This window comes from Liolophura sinensis, chromosome 1, assembly GCF_032854445.1.
Source record: "Liolophura sinensis isolate JHLJ2023 chromosome 1, CUHK_Ljap_v2, whole genome shotgun sequence".
Lineage (NCBI taxonomy): Eukaryota > Metazoa > Mollusca > Polyplacophora > Chitonida > Chitonidae > Liolophura > Liolophura sinensis.
The window spans coordinates 54,954,539-54,972,868 of NC_088295.1; the positions used below are offsets into that span (position 1 = coordinate 54,954,539).

General features: G+C 37.3%; 1 protein-coding gene across 1 annotated transcript; it reads right to left on the reverse strand.

The window, feature by feature from the left end:
- Nucleotides 1-3,081: 3,081 nt before the first annotated feature.
- On the reverse strand, nucleotides 3,082-17,732 carry LOC135482105 (uncharacterized). The gene is given in 12 exon segments (XM_064761945.1): nucleotides 3,082-3,198; nucleotides 4,294-4,468; nucleotides 5,462-5,662; nucleotides 5,997-6,113; nucleotides 6,115-6,212; nucleotides 7,952-8,041; nucleotides 8,652-8,874; nucleotides 10,121-10,607; nucleotides 12,746-12,837; nucleotides 14,108-14,278; nucleotides 15,921-16,080; nucleotides 17,245-17,732. Coding segments are annotated over 12 exon segments (2,238 nt in total). The 5' UTR covers nucleotides 17,574-17,732; the 3' UTR covers nucleotides 3,082-3,103.
- Nucleotides 17,733-18,330: the final 598 nt, after the last annotated feature.

The window sequence follows — 18,330 nt, forward strand, 5'->3', positions numbered from 1 at the left end:
CCTTTTGCTTTGAATTAATTTAGGTATCCACTCTCTATGAATTAATGTAGGTATCCACTCTCTATGAATTAATGTAGGTGTCCACTCTCTATGAATTAATGTAGGTGTCCACTCTCTATGAATTAATGTAGGTATCCTGAATTAATGTAGGTACCCACTCTATGAATTAATGTGGGTATCCTGAATTAATGTAGGTATCCGCTCTATGAATTAATGTAGGTATCCTGAATTAATGTATGTATCCACTCTCTATGAATTAATGTAGCATCTTGAACAGTTCATTAGTACATTATATGTCAGTTCTGTGTGAAAATAAATCAAAGTATTTTATATATTTAAGTTTAAGCAATATTTTTGTAACCCAGGTGTATCAGTTACATGCTTGGTTTTACATCTGAATTTAATACAACACATTCCAAAATCAAATGGTTGAGTGAATAGTTTTGAGATGTAGATTTTTTTAAAAATTTTATTTAAATCCATTTCCTGTTTGATGCTCTGGCACCAGGGATGTGTTAAACCTAGCACTGATGTTTCATAGGCATACATTCACTGGTATATGACCTAACATTTTGTCCATAATCAAATTAATAAATCTTAAAAAGATGATATTCCAGTGTGGACATGTAAGTTTCAGCTCCAAATGGAATAGTTTGACCTTATTTGTTAGGGGGATTGTCAGTTGCAGTGCATGTGTCTTTATCACTGATAAAATATTAGTAGTAGATCAAAGCTTTATCTTTGTGATTCCTTGGTCTGGTTTCTTATCAAACTGTAGTGGAACGGTAATATATATGTCGACGGTTAACTTACAAGATAACTTACTACATGTACGTCCAGTCACATTTAGTGCTGGCAGTCCTTTGTGATGTACCATTGCACATAGATCCTACCTCTTTCTTAATTTCTTTCAGATTTTATTTTTGCTTTAATTTCGTCAGGTCCAAAGTTTTTCTTTAGCTACCTTATATTTCAAATATTTTCTTTATTATGGAAAAACGTGAACATTTTTTTTTGCTAACAGAAATGTGCTACGTGTGTATGAAAGTGGATTGTTGATTGTTGTATGTTCTGTAAATATTAGTTTAGGTGCTCTATCATGAAGTTTGTTCTAGATTACATGTACTTTTCACCATTATAGCATGCAAATTCATAAGGCCTTGTGAGTGCAAAAATTTTGCGACAATTGCCGGAGGTTTCTCCAGGCAATCAAGTATCAACCACCCATGAAACTAACCTTTAGAATATGGGAATGTGCCATTAAGTACTAATCAATCAAATCCATCAGCCAGATCAAATATTTGTTGTTGTTGTTCAAGACAGTTACAAAATGACTACACGTAGTCAGATTTTGTTTTGTTTTGTTTTGTCAGTAGAAATCTGTACCACTTTTATTTTTTAGGCTTGTTTTATGCTTGCTTTCGTATGTCATCAAACTGAAATGTCAAATAAAATTTGATGCACTCAGTGTTTTGATGTGCTAAGCTAAACAGTGCCTCATGCTTCTTTTGTAATACTGAATTGTAATTAGTGCATGACCATTTATTCATATGACTCATGCAGGGATGGCCCATATTTTACGCTGGCCTTACACTACTTGTAAAGTATTTATTTTATTGGCGTTTTATGCTGTACTCAAGAATATTTCACTTATATGACAGTGGCCAGCATTATGGTGAGAGGAAACTGGGCAGAGCCCGGGAGAAACCCATGACCATCTCAGGTTGCTGCAGACCTTCCCACGGCCGGAGGGGAAGCCAGCATGAAATGGACTTGAACTCACAGCGACCCCATTGGTGAGAGGCCCCTGGGTCATTACGCTGTGCTAACCCACTAACCGACTTAGCCACGGAGGCCCCCCACTTGTGAAGGAGTCCTGGCCCTACCTCATGAGATTTGGTTGTCAAATAATCATGGCCATTTATCAAGCAGTTGCTAAAGAAGTCCTGGTTTCCTGTACCCATATACCTGACCACTGCTATAGCAGGGAGATATTCATAAAAACAAAATCAAATAAATAAATAATCCTGTCTCGTCATCAAGGAGTTCTTCACACAGCATAACAAGTCCGTTTACTGAATATCCATTTCAAATCCCGCAGTACCACTGTCATGGGCTTAGGAAGGCACATGAGCTGCAGGAAACTTTGTTCACCACCCCACTCCCACCCCTAACTTTATCTAGAATATAGTCATATTTCATAAATAGGCCCTCGGACCCTTGCCAAATTAGATGATTAGTCACAACTCTTGCGCTTTCGAAAATGGATCCTCGCTCCTCTTGAAGCTATAATATTAACTGAAACAAAACAGGACAGTGTCTTCTTTGGTTGTATTCGTTTACTGTGAGACACCATTTATTTGTGAGATCAACATATTAAGTAATTTGTCTCTCAAATCTGAGACCTGACACAGTGTACAATTACCCTGTTTCTTCTCATGATTTTCAAATATAAAAATAAAAAAAGAATTTTACATAAAGTCCTAAAATTGCAAATAAAGCAAACAATGGCTTGCTTATGTAAACTATTTAGTAATATTTAAACATGGATGACAGTGGTCGGATTGGTGTTCTCTACATCACAAAACATGTAACACCTGGGCTAAGTTTGATTAGGTGAGCATAGAGGTTATTCTCATTGATGCATATAATACTTGAAAGGCTTTAAATTGAGCAGGTTGATGATTTATACATCATCTTGGCTATCAGGGAAGTGAAAGATGACATGATATCCACTTACACTGACATACAATCACTTAGTACATCACAAACAGACTCGGGCTGATATTTAAAATGACCTGAGATTTGTGTCAAGACTATTTATGTGCATTTAATGTAAATATGCACAAAAAACTTAATACTGATGAGGACTTCACAAAGTGAAATTTTAAAAAATTGCCAAGATTATAAACTGGATCATGCATGTTAAAATGAGCCATACAATATACATATATATATATAAGAAAGAAGTTGATTGTTCTGATGTTGAGAATAGGTATAAGAAAAAAATTTGAGACAGTTTCCTATGTTTTTTCTTATGTGTATATATATATATACACACATACATATAATCATATCACAGTCAGTAAACATTTGGTAAGAACTAAGGACGCACAGTAAATGTACCACTCAGAACGTTGGACCCCACTGTCCTGTTCTGGTCAGGAAGCTGCCCACCAGCATACACCTGTATCACACCTGTAATAAACCAAATTCACATCTGTAATAAAGAAAATTTATACCTTTGTTATGTACCTATGATAAAATAAAATCTTAACACTACTATTGCTTCACTGGAGAAACAAAGATTGAAGGATGATGCAACACTTGGTAATCGTTTTGAAATAGCTTTGCTTGTGACATTTAAATGCCAGGGGCCAGTCATGTTTTCATAAAAGACGTTGTCAAGGTTATTGTACCATAAGACGATGTTATTTACAAGAAAAGGTGCAAAAAATTGATTTACGAAATTTTGTGAAAGTGGGCCCTGTTCTGTTGAATTTATTTATCAAATGAGTCGTGTTTAACACTGTACTCAAGAATATTATTTATTGAAGTTACAGCTGCTATAGATGCCAGAGAGTACCTTTCGTCATTCTGATTTTACAGACACTATTTCAATTTAATTTCCATCTAGACAAACTTGGCTCTTCACAGGGATATCATTTTAATTTAACTTGAGAGGAGGATAAATAAAAACATTTACTAGTTTGAGCTGTTAGAATAATGGCTACATGCATGTTAATGTCCTGTAGTAAAAACAAAAACAAAAATAATTTTGCCAAAAGAGAGCGAAATCTCTGGAAAAACTTGATCTGTAACTTTTTGAGTGAAGCCATGTACCAATTTCTTTTCAGTTTACAATAACCAAGGGTCTTCTAAAATAATTCAGAGAAATGTTTTGTGACGGACCGGATGACTAGGTGTAAAACTTCAGCTCTTGTCAGGTAATTTATTTATTTATTTGATTGGTGTTTTACATCTTACTCAACAATAATTCTCTTATACAACGGCGGTCACCATTATGGTGGGAGGAAACTGGGCAGAGCATGGAGGAAATCTGGCAGAGCACGGAGGAAACGCTTGGGGTTTTATGTCATCAAAGTTCTGCTGTCATAAAAGTATCATGCCAAAAACACTAACAAAATTTACAGTTTTTAAAACCTTTGGTATCGCCCAACCCAGATTTGATCCCAGTTATCCTGGCTTTGACGCAGAGGCTCTAACCACCAAGCCAAAGAAGTAGTCACACAACAGTATATGTATATGTCATATTTGTTGAGTCAGTTTTACCTGGTTCCACCGTAAGACCTTTACCCTCTACCCACACTGCCATCTGCTCGCCTGTGATGGTGAAGTTGGACTGGATCATCTGTGAATGACTGAGATGCTGTCTGTTAAAACCCACCAGTTGGTAGCGAGGAGTGGGGAAGGAATAGTTCAGCCAGGATATGTACACCTGACTCACCTGTAAATGGGAGGATCAAGCAAAGTATTGACAACATGCTCTATGACATCATTTTTGTAATATGATTTATTTATTTGTTTATTTGATTTGTGTTTTACGCCGTACTCATAAGTACTTCACTTCTATAATGGCAGCCAGCATTATGGTAGGAGGAAACCGGGCAGAGCCCGAGTTAAACCCACAACCATCCGCAGGTTGCTGGCAGACCTTTCCACTTACGGCCGGAGAGGAAGCCAGCATGAGCTGGACTTGAACTCACAGTGACCGCATTGGTGAGAGGCTTCTGGGTCATTATGCTGCGCTAGTGCGCTAACCAACTGAGCCACGGAGGCCCCCTTGTAATATGAACATGCTCACCTGTACCAACTAGGATTGACTGTTGTTAAAAACCACACTCAAGCATTTTTCTAAAACAGTTTCATGGATGTAGAAATCTGGAGTGTCTTGTTTAAACCAACAACCTTCGGGAAATTACTGCTAATCTTTCCCACGCCTAACATATAGATATGCACATCGTGCTGGTGGAAGACAACCAACAAATGAAGAAATGTTAGACTGCGTACAGCCGAACAAGTTTCACTGAGTCCTTATTTCACAAAGACATTATTCAGGAGTCAGCTGACTTGAGAAATTTTGAGAGCCTTCATCCACTTGGCACCGAGATGGATTCATGTGAACTTGGTTGAGGAATATACTGGGGTAGTCCAATACTACAGTCTGTTGGGCATAACCTTGCCCTGTTTTTTTTTTTAAGTGGGTTGTTTGGTTAGGAAATTCCTTTTATTTTACACCCAGTTTTTGGACAGCCATTTAGGATGTCAAAAATGCTGCAGAAACTATACCAAGAACACCAATAACCAAAAAAAAAAAAAAAGACGCATAAAAAATTCTACACGAGGCCAATAAAAATTTTGAGTAGCCATAATTTTGATCGATTGGTAAAGTCATGCTCAACAGACATATTTTCCAGGCTGGCCTGACAGCTAACAGTACCTCATCCCCATCCCTGCCTAGGTTTGTCACATTGAATGTCACTGTCACATTATCACCAGCCTTCACCGTCTGGGGATGTACAGACAGGTTACTGTAACGATACTCTGAGTACGACAATCCATAACCAAATGGATAGAGTGGGGTGTCATCAAAGTACCGGTACGTCTGATTGGTCATCGAGTAATCTGTCATAGATGGAACCTGTTAAACAAAAAATATGCTAATTCTGTGACTTGACATCTCATACTAAATATGCAAAATACATGCACGGAATGGGATGCTTTTTAAATCTCATCTCGGGTTTCACAAAGCAAACCTGCAAAATTCTTTTCCTCAAAATCGGCATTGACAGCACTTATTGCATGGGAACATTTCATGGTATACAGAGCTGTTTTAAGCTTTGAACATAGAATTTAATTTTTATGCTTTGGTAGCAAGTTTCCAGTGTCAAGTAGTGCATAAACAGTGTCTATTGGACTATTTCATCAGGTAGAAACAAAAAAACCCCAATAAGATATGGTTGTTATGGACTGACCTGAGCATCAGAGGCGTACCATGTGTAAGGCAGTCGGCCAGCAGGGTTACCGTCCTCTCCGGTGTTAGTCAGGATGTTATACAGAGCCTCACCTGCTGTCTGCGCTGGGAAAAAAACTCTGCAAGATTGCCGAGACTTTAGGCGATGCGTCTGCTAACGAGACGTCAACAGGACCTGCGCTATATACCACCAGGATTATTTTGCCATCGGAAGGAACTGGGGAAATAAATTTGATATTATTTATTATGGACTGTAATAAATGGAAATAATATTTTGGTAAGTTGTAATTAAGTAGTTCGCAAATGGAAATAGGCATGTTACAAGGCATGCTTTAACCTGACAGACCTTTTTGACAGAAACTATAATGATAATGTTAGAAATATCAACACAAGCAATGACAAGGTTAAAAATACAGAATATATCGTTAATGACAAATCTGAACATGCTCAATATGCATAAAAAAAAAACAAAATTTTTAGGAGTTTCCAAGTTTCAGGATCTTTTATTGGGTTTTAGATGTGAAATAACTCCCTGTTGTGATGTGATGTGATTGGTGTTTTACGCTGTGCTCTAGAATATTTCACATATATGACAACGGCCAGCATTATAGTGGGAGGAAACCGAGTAGAGCCCGGGGGAAACCCACGACCATACGCAGGTTGCTGAAGGACCTTCCCACTTATGGCCAGGGAGGAAGCCAACATGAGCTGGACTTGAACTCGCATCGACCGCATTGGTGAGAGACTCCTGGGTCATTCTCCCTGTTGTGATACTGAAACTTTAACTTTGTCAAACACTCTGAGCTGGAATAGTCCTGTGTATGCTTGGGAACCTTCAAGGTTGGGTGACACAGCAATTTCTGTAAACACCATGAAATCATGAAAAATTTGGACCATTATAATCTCTATACCATTGTTACTGACATCCAGGACATGCCATTACTGCTGGTAATAACATCTAAGATTCCCAATGTTAATGGAATCTACTTAGGGTAGGATAATCTTATTTATTTATTTATTTGCTTGGTGTTTTACGCCGTACACAAGAATATTTCACTTATATGAAAGTGGCCAGCATTATGGTGAGAGGAAACCAAACAGAGCCCGGGGGAAACCTATGACGATCCGCAGGTTGCTGACAAACCTTCCCACATACAGCCAGAGAGGAAGCCAGCATGAGCTTGTCTTGAGCTCACAGCGACTGCATTGGTGAGAGGCTCCTGGGTCATTACGCTGCACTAGCGCAGTAACAAACTGAGTCACTGAGGCACGCAGAATAATCTCATACCACTGTTAATGGCATGCAGGATAATCTCATACCCCTGATGATGGCAAGTAGGATAATCTCATACCACTGTTAATGGCATGTAGGATAATCTCATACCACTGTTAATGGCATGCAGGATAACCTCATACCACTGTTAATGGCATGTAGGATAATCTCATACCATTGTTAATGGCATGTAGGATAACTTCATACCACCATGCAGGAGAATGTCATATCGTTGTTATGGCATGTAGGCTAATCTCGTACCACTGTTAATGGCATGTAGTATAATCTCGTACCACTGTTAATGGCATGTAGGATAATCTCGTACCACTGTTAATGGCATGCAGGATAATCTCATACCATTGTTAATGGCATGTAGGAGAATCTCATACCACTGTTAATGGCATGTAGGAGAATGTCATACTGCTGTTAATGGCATGCAGGATAATCTCATACAACTGTTAATGGCATGTAGGATAATCTCGTACCACTGTTAATGGCATGCAGGATAATCTCATACCACTGTTAATGGCATGTAGGATAATCTCATACCACTGTTAATGGCATGCAGGATAATCTCATACCACTGTTAATGGCATGTAGGAGAATCTCATACCACTGTTAATGGCATGTAGGAGAATGTCATATCGCTGTTAATGGCACGCCAGGATAATACCAGTTCTTACCAACGTTAATGACATCCAGGAGCAACTGTTCCTGTTGCCCTGGTAACTTCATGGATGGTCGATCATGGTTTTCAGTCTCCACAGCTTGACCTGCAGGAAATATCATAAATGTCATGTAATGATTCTTGTATGAATTACAATGTCATGGCTTGTCAGGCAACGATATATACTGAATTGCCTCATATGAATACATATCATTTTAATGATTTGATTCGTGTTTTTCCCCACACTATACGATTCTAGCTGAGCACTAATGTAAGCATATTTATTTACCACTTGAAAGCTGAAAGAAGAGAGAAGTTCACTGGTGTGTTTATCAATGATGTATGAGGATTTCCCAGAACATGTGACCAAGCATCATATCAATGTGTAAGCTATCCACTGAAACAAGTTGCATGTGATACACAAAGCTGTTCCGGAGAAATGCCTTGGAATACTACATAAGGGTTAGAAAAAACAGGCATAAAAAACGGCAAATCAAGCTATCTAAAAAGTGCATTATGACAGAGTAAGGTTCAGCTTAGCAGGCAAAACTGCTCTGGATATGCTGTTCGTAATAGTGGGGTGGAAACACAGACGAAGGGCGGCTCCATTATTTTAAGATACCCTAGCATATAAATAGAAGACATTTACACATCTGGAAAATAAATTGTCTTCAGCGATATTTTTGGCAATTTTTCAAATACATATTTTGACTTACCTGTTCCCACACACACAACTGTAACCGAAGCATTTTTCACAGCAGCTGTAACAGCAGTGCTGCTGTAATTGGCACAAGTTGTACTGTTACAGCCTGCGGCATAGACAATCTTGCTAGCCAGGGGAGCTAGCCCCGCCCTAGGTGTGACTGTGTATTTGGGGTTAGGATCAGCAGAGTATGCGCCGTACAACTGTAACATGTTGTCTGCCATCGGTCCAACAACCTGAAACAGGGCACCATTGTTCAAAAACCTTGCTCTGTAACCCATGTTTAATGCACATTTTTAAACACTGGCCAAAACTTCCATCAACTCAAATAATACCACACAAAATAAATCTGGCTACCTCATGCCATTCCAACCCAGATAATGCATTTATAAACAAATTTAACTGACAAACTGAGACTTATTTATTTATTTCATTGGTGTTTTTACGCCGTACTCGAGAAGATTTCCCTTATACAACGGCAACCAGCATTGTGGGAGGAAACCGGGCAAAGCCTGCAGGAAACCCACGACCATCCGCAGGTTGCTGTTAGACCTTCCCACATACGATAAACTGAGATAATTTTTATCCATCAATGTACATACATGTAAATGTCATCTATACATTTTTATGAATTATTTATACAAAATCAACCATTCATGTTTTTGTGTATGATTTGGCTTTATGCAGATGTTTACTTTTTTTCTTATTAGTCTTTCACATCAACATCACAAACAACAACATCCACGTGGATGTTTCCTCATTATACGTGGAAGTTTCCTCATTATTATTATTAACTCACATACCCTGCAAATGAACAGTCGTGTCTACTGGAATGAATACCGTCATATTTATAGTGATCACAGATACAGAGCCTCTAAACCCAATGCAAGATTGTGTCCTAGAACAATACTTTACTCAAGCAATAAGCTATAACACTATGCCCATACCAACACATTCACGCATATACGAAACCCAGTGTATCCCTTCCCACCAACCTTCTCATGAACGCCGATTTCTGCCAACTTCGACATTCTAAACCTGATGACATAGTTGGTACACTGATGTGTATACTGGATGTAAAATCTGTAGATAATTAACAGCGAATTTGCACTGCTGATACAGGGCCTCTTTTCTTGCAATCTGAGCTTTGGGTGTGGTCAGCAGATTTGAAAATTGTACGCGCCATACAAGGCACACCTTTATTCTTCAATTCTGTGATTCCGCAACACAAAGCCAAAGTGACTCATATTTATTCCTTTTGTTCTGTACAGTGGTAATTCTGCATACATTTTGTTTTGAATTATTTCAGAAAACATATTCATAACCATTGTAGTGTCTTTTTCTAATTTTTACACAGCTATGTGGAATTAATTCAAGCGGATTCAGTAACAGAAAGCATTTGATGCTAGGTTACATTTTTGTGACTCAGCAATCGCCCTCAAATGTGCAAAATAGGCTGCTGTTACACTAAATATAACTCACAGCCACAGTATCTCTGGATGTCTTTGCAGAGACATCTAAGGGAAGTAACCCATCATTCTTCAGCAAGACAATGGTCTGCATGGCTGCCTTCAGGGAGAGCTGTCTATGCTGGGGACTCTGTATGACCGACAGGTTCAACTTGGAGTATGGGTTCATGTCTGGAGGATCAAACTCTCCCAGTCTCATTCGTGTGTAAAACAACGGTTTGATTCTCTTGACTAAATCCTTCATCGTGACTTTCTTCTCTTCTAAAGCTTTCCCCAGACTCTCAAAGACCATGAGGCCTGACCACCCAGGTATCTCTAGATTCAATCCTGCATTGACGCAGGCAGCGGCTGTGTCCACAGTGTTGTTGATATACCTGTGGAAGTTGCTGATGAATTCCAAGGCACCTTCATCAGATATGGCATAGCCATTAAATCCCCACTCAGTCCGTAATATGTCAGTCAACATCTTCTTATTGGCACAGGCAGGGATTCCATTAACACTGAAAAAGATATACAATCTTTGCTTAAATTCAATATGTTCAAAGAATTTAATGGAGTTTTATGAGTCAGATTCCTTAATATATGTCTGTCAATTACTTCCTATTGGAACAGGAGGTATTCCATTAACACTGTAAAATGTGATTCAGATTCCGTAATAAATGTCTGTCAACAACTTCTTATTGGAACAGGAGGTATTCCATTAACACTGTAAAATGTGATTTAAAATTCCGTAATATATGTCTGTCAATAACTTCTTATTGGAACAGGAGGTATTCCATTAACACTGTAAAATGTGATTCAGATTCCGTAATATATGTCTGTCAACAACTTCTTATTGGAACAGGAGGTATTCCATTAACACTGTAAAATGTGATTAAAATTCCGTAATATATGTCTGTCAACAACTTCTTATTGGAACAGGAGGTATTCCATTAATACTGTAAAATGTGATTAAAATTCTGTAATATATGTCTGTCAACAACTTCTTATTGGAACAGGAGGTATTCCATTAACACTGTAAAATGTGATTAAAATTCCGTAATATATGTCTGTCAACAACTTCTTATTGGAACAGGAGGTATTCCATTAACACTGTAAAATGTGATTCAGATTCCTTAATATATGTCTGTCAACAACTTCTTATTGGAACAGGAGGTATTCCATTAACACTGTAAAATGTGATTAAAATTCTGTAATATATGTCTGTCAACAACATCTTATTGGAACAGGAGGTATTCCATTAACACTGTAAAATGTGATTAAAATTCCATAATATATGTCTGTCAACAACTTCTTATTGGAACAGGAGGTATTCCATTAACACTGTAAAATGTGATTCAGATTCCTTAATATATATCTGTCAACAACTTCTTATTGGAACAGGAGGTATTCCATTAACACTGTAAAATGTGATTAAAATTCCGTAATATATGTCTGTCAACAACTTCTTATTGGAACAGGAGGTATTCCATTAACACTGTAAAATGTGATTCAGATTCCTTAATATATGTCTGTCAACAACATCTTATTGGAACAGGAGGTATTCCATTAACACTGTAAAATGTGATTCAGATTCCATAATATATGTCTGTCAACAACATCTTATTGGAACAGGAGGTATTCCATTAACACTGTAAAATGTGATTCAGATTCCATAATATATGTCTGTCAACAACTTCTTATTGGAACAGGAGGTATTCCGTTAACACTGTAAAATGTGATTCAGATTCCATAATATATCTCTGTCAACAACTTCTTATTGGAACAGGAGGTATTCCATTAACACTGTAAAATGTGATTCAGATTCCATAATATATCTCTGTCAACAACATCTTATTGGAACAGGAAGTATTCCATTAACACTGTAAAATGTGATTCAGATTCCATAATATATCTCTGTCAACAACATCTTATTGGAACAGGAAGTATTCCATTAACACTGTAAAATGTGATTCAGATTCCATAATATATGTCTGTCAACAACTTCTTATTGGAACAGGAGGTATTCCATTAACACTGTAAAATGTGATTCAGATTCCGTAATATATGTCTGTCAACAACTTCTTATTTGTACAGGAGGAATCTACATTAATTTTAGAATATTAATTGCTTAATATGTGTGGGTAAATTTAAACAGTGTCAAGAAATTGAATGGAAATTGTTATAATTAACAGACGCTTTGTAATAACCAAATATTTATGCATTTCTAAGTTTGCTTATAAACAGTTCTCTATTATAATATTTTACAACAAATTATCTTTACACAGTCACATTTCTGTAAGATACTTCTGTGAGACCACAAACAGGCTATGTTAACACTATTATATGAACACAAATGTTTAAAACTAGATTTGATGGATGTTTTACATCATACTTAACAATGCTTAACTTATACAAGGTTTTACCAAATTTATATGATAAGGAAACTAGACTAAGGAGGAAAAAAACGATATGTCTGGGGGGTAAAGTTGCAGGCAAGCCAACAGCAAGAAGCTAACTTCAAACACAGAACCTGAAATTGGTCACAAAATTTTGGTGTCCAGCAAAGGACCTTTTAGAGCACTGTAAGAGTGTTGTCCCCTTCAACATTTGAAGGACTGGTACATTGTGACATACTCTTACCACAATGTCAACAGACCTGTTGTAACTGCACAAGATACCATGCGCTCCAGCATCAATACACTTCTTAAACTGAGGAAGATAGGTCATTCTCCAGTCTCGTTCCGATACCTTGAAAAACAGGATATGGTACGGTAAGAACACAACCTTGAAAAACATGATCAGATGATGTAACAACATGACCTTGAAAAACATAAGGTAAGAACATGACCTTGAAAAACAGAATAAGATAAGGTAAGAACATGACCTTGAAAAATAGGATAAGATAAGGTAAGAACATGACCTTGAATAACAAGATAAGATAAGGTAAGAACATGACCTTGAAAAATAGGATAAGATAAGGTAAGAACACAACCTTGAAAAACATGATCAGATGATGTAAAAGCATGACCTTGAATAACAAGATAAGATAAAGTAAGAACATGACCTTGAAAAACAGAATAAGACAAGGTAAGAACATGACCTTGAAAAACAGGATAAGATAAAGTAAGAACATAACACTGAAAAGCAAGATAAGATAGAACATGACCTTGAAAAGCAGGATAAGATAAGGTAAGAACATGACCTTGAAAAACAACATAAGATAACGTAAGAACATAACCTTTAAAAACAACATAAGATAAGGTAAGAACATGACCTTGAAAAACAGGATAAGATAAGGTAAGAACATGACTTTGTAAAACAGGATAAGATAAGGTAAGAACATGACCCTGAAAAACAATATAGTGGTGAGAAAATATTCTCTGTTTAAACGTTGAATTCGAATAAAATTCCATACCAGATTTCATTGATGAAAATGAGGGAAAAAATATATAATATGAATTTACAAGCAAAATGTTATTATTTATATAAAGGAGAATTACATGTATTACCAAACTTTACTTCACTGTGACTGCTATATCACATTTGTTCTTTCTTCTATCACAGAGCTCCACATCTGCCCTTAACTTAATAAGAGCAATTTAAAGCTTGCAAATTTAATCAACTCATAAGACTACATACGTGGTCAATAATAGGTTAAACAGAAACATAAATCTGTGTTAGATTTGATTTCATCTTATGTTGTCATTTTCTTTTCATATCATGGTGTAATATTCTTTTCACATACATGTACATACTTAAAAGACTACAGAATCAACATTGATTGGCTGACTGTGGAGACAGAATCTCATCGAGTCCAGGTTACACTTCAATGAATGTGTCATGCCTAAAATTTGCACTACCCTTGCCATAGCCTTGGTTGCTCATCTCTTAGGCTAGCCAATCAGTGATGACTCTGTTTCTCTTAAAAAAACCCTGCAAGCAAACAAAATTTTAGCAATTGCATTCTTGTTTAAAAAATATTGAATTGTAACCCTTCACTAGGCATGAATATGCTTACTTTGGCATCAAAAGTAAAACGGGAAGTAGGAATGTTCTCTGGCCCGCCATGAACATCAAAATGTTTGCAGACAGCACTGGTTCGCAAATAACGAGGATCAGACCCTTGGAGTCCAGTCACAAAACTCTGTGCCAAAATGCCAGTGAGGAAGGGGTCTTCACCGTAAGTCTCCTGTAAAATATTACTTCTTTATAAAATATTTAGTTTTTAATAGGGTTTGAATTTTTCACTTATACCAAGGTTATCAGTTTTATGGGTGAAAGAAACTGGAGAACCTCGGATAAACTACTGACCTTTGGCAAGTTCCTGACAAACCTTCCCATGGGTGATGTACGGATATACATACCATCAATTTGGTGGAAGACAAGTGGTTTTTACCGAACCTTGGATTGCAAAAGGGGCCCAATTGACGATGTTGATTGCTTTCTGTCCCTAATGCCCACTGTTCCACAAACAGTAATTGGAGGAATTCCCATAAAAGGCCCGTTTTGAACGAGCACCTCACGTCATAGCAATTGAAAGGCAATCATCTTAACTACTCGGCAATAATTAACCTAAATTTTGTTCATATATCATAATGAATTGCATTAAAATGCTTGATTTTGATTTTAAACAGTCTGGCAGATTTGTCACTGGCAGCGTTACCCATTCATGCATGCATGCAAATTACACTGGCAAGAGCGGCGAAAAAAGGAAGTGTTCTAATAATGTAAGTATGGTTTACTGGGCTAAAAAAATACACTCTAACCAACACTACAGTAAGTTGACTAGAAAATAACAAACACAAGAAAAACAAAGATTAGAATAAAGGCAATTTCAGACTCTAAACATATCTTCCCTATACATGACAACTGGAGTTTGTCCATACATGATAACTGGAGTTTGTCCATACATGATAAATGGAGTTTGTCCATACATGATAACTGGAGTTTTTCCATACATGATAACTGGAGTTTGTCCATACATGATAACTGCAGTTTGTCTATATATGATAACTGGAGTTTGTCTATACATCATAACTGGAGTTTGTCCATACATGATAACTGGAGTTTGTCCATACATGATAACTGGAGTTTTTCCATACATGATAACTGGAGTTTGTCCATACATGATAACTGGAGTTTGTCTATACATCAGTACTGGAGTTTGTCTATACATCATAACTGGAGTTTGTCCATACATGATAACTGGAGTTTGTCCATACACGATAACTGGAGTTTTTCCACACATGATAACTGGAGTTTGTCCATACATGATAACTGCAGTTTGTCTATACATCATAACTGGAGTTTGTCTATACATGATAACTGGAGTTTGTCCATACATGATAACTGGAGTTTTTCCATACATGATAACTGGAGTTTGTCCATACATGATAACTGCAGTTTGTCCATACATGATAACTGGAGTTTTTCCATACATGATAACTGGAGTTTGTCCATACATGATAACTGGAGTTTTTCCATACATGATAACTGGAGTTTGTCCATACATAATAACTGGAGTTTGTCCATACATCATAACTGGAGTTTGTCTATACATGATAACTGGAGTTTGTCCATACATCATAACTGGAGTTTATCTTAAGGTTTAACACCTTAATATTTATTTCTGTATTAAATTGTAGTTTATCATCGCTCATCCGAATTTAATGAGAAAATAATCATTATAATAGTGTATTACTTATACAAGTAAAATTTTGTACTTATACCTGCATTACTTAATTACTGCCGTACTCAAGAATATTTCACTTACAAGACGGCGGCCAACATTATCATGGGAGGAAACCAGCTATGTACCTGTTTTAATTTACCTGGTTGCGTCCCCATAACGGATGCCTCATGATGTTAACTACTGGGCTTAGACAGCTGACCCCAGTGTGATCACTGTAGATTCCTCTTCGAACATAGTCAGTGTGTTTTGCTCTGACTTCCACTGCAGTGGCCTCTGCTACATCAAATATCAAATTTGGACTGTAGAAAGAAAACATCAAGTAAATATCTCAATCAAAATACCAGAAAAAACATAAATGTCATATACGAATCCACTCATCTGCATGACATTTCCATGTAAATAAGTGCCCGACAAGATTTTCAGGGCACTGGATTTTCTGTGTTAGTATTTGTATTCTGTGATATGTTGTAATGTATGTATGTATGAAGTTTAACGTTGTACTTAAAAATTTTTACCTCATGTGATGACGAGGAGTCATTGGGTGTGTGTATATGTCTTGTGTCTTCTTGTGGCAGTTAAAATGCTGTTGCCAATGAGACCTGACACCTGACACCCCACCCAGTCACATTATGCATTGAGCCAACCGGCCATAAGTTTCCTTCCTTTAACCTCTCTGTGCTGAGCGCCATGCGAAGCAGTGGCAAGTACCATTTTTAAAGTATGATCCGACCCAGATTTGAAATTGGGGTCATCCTACTGCGCTATGATATGACTGTGTTCTGACAGGTCTAATGTACTGCATTTGATGAGTATGCATTAAATATCAAAGCACAAAGGCTCAGAACAACGTTTAGACCCAAAGATTCCTTCAACTGGCTAAACAAAATTTTGCCAAACCTATATGACCAGAGCATTCTCAGACTAAGGAAACAGAGAGTGCATGGAGGAAACCAGGAAGAGAGTGTATGGAGGAAACCAGGATGAGAGAGCATGGAGGAAACAGGGAAGAGAGTGCATGGAGGAAATCGTGAAGACAGAACATGGAGGAAATTGTGAAGAGAGAACATGGAGGAAGCCAGGCAGAGAGTTCAAGGAGGAAACTGGGCAGAGAGTGCATGGAGGAAACCACGCTTCCTAATGAAAAGCAGCACCCATTATGTTTGCTAATGGTGTTCAATAAATAATTCATTTTATGAAATTTTAAGAGAAAATTTAAGAGCTTCGAGATAAATCAGAGTAAAAATGGAAAAGAAACAGGTCTGAAACGACTTTAGTTGAATTATATAACATGATGAGGTCCATTTTCAAAAATTTCTGACGTTTACGAAACTGTTGAAGCAGTTATTAAGTATCTGAAATTGTTGAAAATGTAGACCTCAACGTGGAATTTAATAGAAGTAAAAAAAAAAGGGAACTTTAGTTTTTCGCCATTTTTTCAAATACAAAAGTTCAGGTTTACTAACTTAAAGGTAGCCGCAAGTCCTAATGCCTGGGGGAAAGAGGTAGCATTTCCCGACTCGACTGCTCCCCGCAAACATTCTGTGTTCCACTGGTATGGTCCTATGGCCAGACGCGGTATGGCCGGGGCCGGGTTACTTGTGCCTTGTTTACCTCCGCCACCTTTTGACAGCTGAAGGATTATCTCCTCTAGTGTCAGTCTTTTGACAAGATCGTCTACTCTTTCATCCCACGACAGCGACGTGTTTTGAAAAGGAAAAAATGGCCCTGTACATTCTACATACGTTAGCAGCCACAAAATAACGACACCGTGAATGAGACAGAAAGCTGCCATGATGATGTCATGTGACTAGGGCAAAAATTCAGAAATAGTCACATGGGCTTAGCGCAATGAGGGACCGTCTGTAATTCACTGAAATTATTTTTTCTTTATTTATTTGATTGGTGTTTTACGCCATACTCAAGGATATGACACAAGACAGGACACCCCACCTAGTACCATGTACACTGACAATGGGCTGTAGATATAAAATATGAAGTCTTTGATATAAGTTTCACTTTGATACTGAAACATGAATCTGTGGTTGACAATCATTTTTCTTCCATGTTATAAAAACACATACCTTACTGCCTAACGGGAAAGGCATATGCCTCCACATATTTCACTGATCAACACATTGATTTCAGATATGATAAGGTACATACATTATATACATGTAACTGACATATTGTATAGGTATGGATTCCTCCAGGCTTACAATGTCTGGCCAATCTTCAGATGTATATTCCCATCAATCACTAACAATTAACATCCAGGTTTGAACAAATTATCACATAATATATTCTATTACTTTCAGGACCCGTTTCTGCGGCTAAACAAGAATTTCAATTACTCAATCCAAATGATGTACCAGTTTATGACACAAGGTTCCTAATTAACATATTTCTTTATCTTTCTTAAGATATAATGTCATATATATTGAAGTGATGCAGCATCGACACTGATTGGCTGACAGTGGAGATAGAGTTCCCTGGATTAAAGCTTGCAGCTTGAACAATGTACCATACCTAAAATTCAGCTTAGGCAAGAC